The sequence below is a fragment of the Pempheris klunzingeri genome, chromosome 9 (assembly GCF_042242105.1).
Source record: "Pempheris klunzingeri isolate RE-2024b chromosome 9, fPemKlu1.hap1, whole genome shotgun sequence".
Classification (NCBI taxonomy): Eukaryota; Metazoa; Chordata; class Actinopteri; order Acropomatiformes; family Pempheridae; genus Pempheris; species Pempheris klunzingeri.
Window position 1 is genome coordinate 5,020,797 of NC_092020.1, and position 6,328 is coordinate 5,027,124.

The 6,328-nt window shown below is 47.0% G+C and overlaps 1 protein-coding gene across 1 annotated transcript in view; it reads left to right on the forward strand.

The window, feature by feature from the left end:
- The window catches only part of tenm1 (teneurin transmembrane protein 1), a 156,083-nt gene extending 150,208 nt beyond the window's left edge, over positions 1–5,875 (forward strand). The window contains exons 33-37 of the mRNA XM_070836474.1: positions 287–498; positions 981–1,282; positions 1,524–2,230; positions 2,999–3,141; positions 4,327–5,875. Coding sequence (XP_070692575.1) covers positions 287–498; positions 981–1,282; positions 1,524–2,230; positions 2,999–3,141; positions 4,327–5,082 — 2,120 coding nt within the window. The 3' untranslated portion in view covers positions 5,083–5,875. The remainder of the gene's footprint in view (positions 1–286; positions 499–980; positions 1,283–1,523; positions 2,231–2,998; positions 3,142–4,326) is intronic.
- The last annotated feature ends 453 nt before the right edge of the window (positions 5,876–6,328 follow it).

A 6,328-nucleotide genomic window follows, 5' to 3' on the forward strand; every position in this document is an offset into this window, starting at 1 on the left:
TTATCTCTCCATATTAAAGGTCACCACTGGAAATGGCATAGAGGTGTGGGGATAGTTAAGATTGAATGGATTGCGCTGCGTGTGTCTGTGTTAATGATGTTGAATTAGTCCTTGATTTGAATTAATTAGGCAGGCTTATATGGGAAGCAAGCTGGCCAACTGTGAGGTCCATGTGTGCAAATGCTTGTGTGGTATGTGTGTAGTGCATGCACACGCTCATGTGTGTTTCTTATACTTGAATATCTGTGAGTATCTCACATGAAACCGCTTTCATTCCTCCGCGTAGGTCCCTTGACAAGTCGCCAAATCTTCCGCTTTAGCGAAGAAGGCTTGGTCAATGCCAGGTTCGACTACAGCTACAACAACTTCAGAGTGACTAGCATGCAGGCGGTCATCAATGAGACCCCTCTTCCCATTGATCTGTACCGTTATGTCGACGTATCAGGACGGGTGGAGCAGTTCGGCAAGTTCAGTGTCATCTTTTACGACCTCAACCAGGTAGGCATGTCACTGTCAGCTAAAACGTAACACACATGAATTAGACAATGTCCCTTAAAGCTGCACTAATCAGCACTTTTACATTAATAATGGATAAAATGACTTTGTGTATGTAAATACTGTCACTCATAGTGACAACCAATGTAGCATCTGTCAGCAATTTGTGGCTGTAAAGGCCGTAAACTTTGAAACTAGACTTTTTTGGTTAACTTTCACGGCTCTCGTAGACCACGATAAAACCCAATATTGATAAATCCACTGTACCAGTGAGTCGACTCACAAACTGTGGGTCCCACAGGTTTGAATTTATAATGCATAAAGTTGGTGGTTTGTAGGTCAGCTTGAATTCAGTGGATAAGTTAACAACTAGCTGGTAAACACAGTGGAGCATTTAGCAGCTAAAGATGTCACTCAGGAGTTGGTTGATTATAGTCACCTGATTATAGTGTTGGTGCCAACCCATTTTATCTGTGGTTGTCCAGGTGATCACCACCCATCTGATGAAGCACACCAAAGTATTCAACTCCTATGGCCAAGTGGTGGAGGTCCAGTATGAGATCCTTAAATCCATCGCCTACTGGATGACCATCCAGTATGACTCAGCAGGGCGAACAACTACCTGTGACATCAGGGTAGGCGTGGACAGCAACGTCACACGCTACACTTACGAGTACGATGCAGACAGCCAGTTGCAAAGTGCCTCGGTAAATGAACGCCCTCAGTGGCGCTACAGCTATGACCTTAATGGGAACATTAACCTGCTCAGCCATGGGACCAGTGCTAGGTAAGTCTGTACCTAGTAGCAATGTGTTTTTCAGCAAATACTGTGTAATTACTATGTGAAAACAAGTGTATTGAGTTGTTATTCTATTCTATGTTTAGCCTTGCAAGCAAAACAGCTCTAGGGGTGGTGCTTAGTCATATACATATATACATATAGTGGATATAGTACAGAGTCATAGATCTTTAAGTTCCCAACAGTTTCATTGTACATATCTTGTTACATATGTTTGATTTAATTCTAGGCTGACACCACTGCGTTACGACCAGAGAGACCGCATCACGCACCTCGGCGAGCTACAGTACAACGTGGATGACGACGGCTTCCTCCGGCAGCGAGCGAACGATCTGTTCGACTACAACTCCAATGGCCTGCTGACCCGCGTCTTCAACCGAGTGACCGAGCACACCGTGTGGTATCGCTATGATGGGCTGGGGCGGCGTGTGGCCACCAAGAGCAGCCAGGGCGAGCAGCTGCAGTTCTTTTATGCTGACCTGTCACACCCCACCAGGGTCAGCCACTTGTACAACCACAGCAGCAATCTGATCACGTCACTGTACTACGACCTGCAGGGCCATCTCATCGCCATGGAGCTGAGCAGTGGGGAGGAGTACTATGTCGCCTGTGACAGTGTGGGGAGTCCAAGGGCAGTCTTCTCTAGCAAGGGCCGACTGGTCAAAGAGATCCTCTACACCCCTTATGGAGAGGTTTATCAGGACACCAACCCCGACTTCGAGCTTGTCATCGGCTTCCATGGTGGCTTGTATGATCCTTTCACACGGCTGGTCCATTTGGGCAGGCGAGATTATGACACGTTAGCCGGCCGGTGGACTTCGCCCAACCACGAACTGTGGGGGGAGCTGAGCAAGGAGCCCAAGCCGTTTAACTTGTTCGCCTTCAAGAATAACTGCCCAGTTGGGAGAGTGGAGGAGGTGACGCAGTTTACTACAGGTGAGCTTCATGCATGTACACACACACACGCACGCACACACTCACACACACACACACACACACACACACGCACACACACACACACTCTCGAACAGTGAATCAGTGACTGACTGACTCACATGAGCTGCCACATTAAAGCTCTCACACAGATACAGGCAGATATTTCACTCAGCGCGACCTACTCCCACACACTCCTACACTGGAACCATCTGCCATAAAGAGTGAGCGAACAGGGCTCACAGCTAACTACAGGTGAGCTGCGTGGCAGAGAGAGAAGATGTGACAGACAAAATGTACTGGCAACAGAAAGGACAGCCATGCCTCTGATCAGCTTGTTTTTTAACACAGACGGTTATGTTTTGTTCCCTCTGTCTGTCAAGAACATACTGTTTCCCCAAGAGACAAAACAGAAACTCAAGCAAGGGAAAGAGATGGAATAGGAGAGTGGGAGAATGAATATAGGATGTCGGTGGCAGCGTATGTCCTTCTGGTTAATGGAACATTCATTTGGCCTGTCACGTTTTTCTGCAACAGGATTGTTTATTACAGAAGGAATCTGTTTGTGAGGGAAACACAAGGGGAGCTATCTCTGCCACGTATATGCTCATATATTGTGTGATTTCCTGTACAAGGTGTTGTTTCCCTGGCCTTATGACTTTTTGTTTGCTTTGCAGTATACACATTATTTTCTAACTTTGTCCCTCCATGCAATTGTCTTTCTCTTTCTGTATTTGTGTGTGTGTGTGTGTGTGTGTGTTTTGTGTCCAGACATTGGTAGCTGGCTGCAGCTATTTGGCTTCCAGCTTCATAATGTTGTCCCAGGCTTTCCGAAGCCTGAAGTGGGCAGAATGGAACAAACATACGAACTGATGAAGACTCAGACCAAGACACAGAACTGGGACTCCAGCAAGGTGAGCTTTTTGACCACTACAAGCCCAAAGCTCTGATTGTGTGCTCCTGTATTAACTGTTGGACGGATGGGTTGTAGTAACCAGCAGAGGTTTATCTTTAGCTACCTATAAAATAGCTTCAAGTCTGTTAATAATTAGATACATGATTGTGAATGGTTAATAGATAGAAAACTGATACTTTTGATGATTAATACATTGTCATTAAAGTCACTTAATGACACCAACACAAAAAATTACAGCGGCATGCTAGGATATTAAAAACAATATAGAAAGAACAGTATGAAAATAAGAGCAGTATTCAAAGTGCAACTGGTGTGCAAATAAACATATGGTAGTCAATTTGCATTTCTAACGGTGAATTCAGTCAGTGGGTGTTTCAGTTCAGTCGTCTCTTCAGGATGCAACAGTTCTCAGTGTTGCTGCGAGCGCTGCGATGTTACCCTCAGTCTTGACTTGTCCGTTTTGTTGGAAAGGGGTCATACATTTGCAAGGAGGAGGTCTGTAGTTTGTGCTGCGTAGCCTTTAGCTTAGCTTGTAACCCTGCTAACCCCCCCACCCCCACCCCCATCATGACCTCCGCTGGTATATATTTGCAGTCAAACGGCAGGTTATTGCATGTAGGGACAATTTTTAGTAGGTCATGACGGTTGTACGCTTAATATGCCTTAACTTTACAGTCCAAAACAGTCCGTTAGTAAAAGCAACGCAAGAATATTTCAGAGAGATGGTTTTTCACTGCAGCTCCCATGATCCCACACTGCTTCACAACATCGTCAAAGTGTGTTCTTTGGTATTGTTTTGGTTGAGAGACCCTTATTGGCAGAAATTTGCGTTTAATCATGGCTGCAGTCCACTCAGGTCTGCAACGTTCAGGGCCTTCACAGCTGATGTCTTTTGACTTGTCACAGTGGGGAAAGTACAGCTGTTTATAGTACTATTAACGCTCCAAGTGTCCCAGCAAGCCACGACGGTGTGACAGTGAGTCAGCATGGACACCACCAAGACCCTGAAACTGAAGCAGCAAGATGACATTTTTATAAGAAGTTTTATTACTTACGCCTCTTCTTTTCCTACTCAAACATGTCAAAGTGTCTTTTGCGGAAAAAAAAAAAAGGCCCATTGTACATGTGTCCAGTAAGCCAATGAGCAATTATTAAACTTCTGACCGGTTTCTCTCTTTTCCAGGTGGTTTTGGGCATCCAGTGTGAGCTGAGGAGACAGCTGAGGAGCTTCATCTCTCTGGACAGGTTACCTCTAGTCTCGGAGCCTGTAGGGTCAACTTGCCACAGGCCGACACGCCCCCCTCCCTTCGGCTCCCGACCCTCTCTTCTCGGCCCCAGCATCCGGTTTGCCGTCTCCCACGGCCACGTCAGCGCCGAAGTCATCGGCGTGGCCAGCGAGGACAGCCGCCGCGTGGCAGCCATTTTAAACGGTGCCGTCCACCTGAGCGGGCTGAGCTTCACCGTGCACGGCTGCGACACCCATCACTTCCTCCAGTCCCGTCCTATCGAGGAAGACCTCGCCCTAGGGTTAGGAGTTGGTGGGCGCGTCCTAGAGAACGGGGTGAACGTGAGCGTGTCTCAGATGAGCGCCATGGTGAACGGCAGGACTCGACGATTCGCTGATATCACTCTCCAGCAGGGGGCGCTGTGCTTGTGCGTGCGCTACGGCGGGAACGAGGAGGAGGAGAGGGCACGTGTGAGGGAGGAGGCGAGAAAGAGAGCGGTGGACGAGGCGTGGGAGAGGGAGAGGAAGAGGGTGGAGTTAGGGGACGCCGGGAGCCGGGCGTGGAGCGAGGCGGAGAAACAGCAGCTGCTATCCGGAGGACTCGTTCAGGGTTACGACGGCTACTACTCCCTGCCTATAGAGCAGCAGCCGGAGCTGTCCGACTGTCCCTCCAACATCCACTTTATGACACTGAGCGAGGTGGGGGGCAGGTAACAGAGACAACACATGAGCAGCCCCCCACCCCACCAAAGACTGCCTGTTTCTACTCTACTCTGATTTGTTCTACTGTTTCTATACTGTATCAAAAAAAAAGAAGACGACGACAGAAGAAGAACAAGAAGAGAGATTGGGGGAAAAAATGATTTCCAAATGCCTTTAATTGTGACAAAATGATGGTATTTTATTATTATCGTCCAGTTTCTCCAATTTCTAACAGTGGCACAAGCAGTGTGGTTTGGCTGTGGCTTTGCTTTTTGTATCTCGACTGGCCTGGGACTGACCGACCGGTAGACTGACTCACTGACCGACCGACGGACCGACGGACCGACTGTCATTTGCTGTTTCAACACTGTTCATCATTTTGGATTCTGTGTTCAAATTCACTGAACTGTAGAGATGAAGACTTTTAGGATTGCCAGTGAATGATCCTCTTCATGACTCAAATCAAGAGCTCTCCGGTTGCCATTTGAGTTCCTACATGGTTTACCTCGGATATACTATCGTTTACATATTGTGTAAGAGAGGCCTTGTCGACTCTGACACTCCCCTTTAGAGAAGGAAACCTCTCTTGGTTTTCCGCCTCTGGTGTGCTCCAACAGTAGTTTGTATGAGTGTGTATACTAAAATCAAGAATGTACATAGCCAGTGCTTTCACACTGAAAAAAGTGCTCAACTGGAAACTCTGTTGTTCATAAGTAAGTGTCAGTATTGTTAATCAATAGAAAAACAGTTACATTTTTGCAAAGAATTATACATGGCTATAGTAAATATTCTCGCTGAAAAATCTGACTTTATTGGGTTACAATGCTGATTAAAGTTATTATGTGTGAATTACCAGATTGCTCCCTGGGACTTCATAGGCACTGTTGCTTATTATTTCTCTCTGCGTCTGCTGTCTCCCTCTCTCCCTCTCTCGTGCGCGTCCTCTCTGTATCTGCGCCTTCCCTCCACACATTTGTTGTACGCTCTTTGTTCTTGTTTCTGGGAGTTTGTAACTTTCAAATCTGTGCTGTCATTATCACCCATCATTATGGCTCAAACTGAGATATGCATGAGAAACCTGCGTCTGTCAGAAGAGAAGAAGAAGGAGAAGGAGAGGGAAAAAAAAGAGGAGGAGAGAGAGAGAGAGAGAGAGAGAGAGAGAAGAAAAAGCACAGAGGAAGGGAAAAAGAAATGTGACAGCTGAGGCTCAGCGAGTGGGTGGTGAGTGCAGAAGGGGCAGGACCTGGAGTTGGCTGTG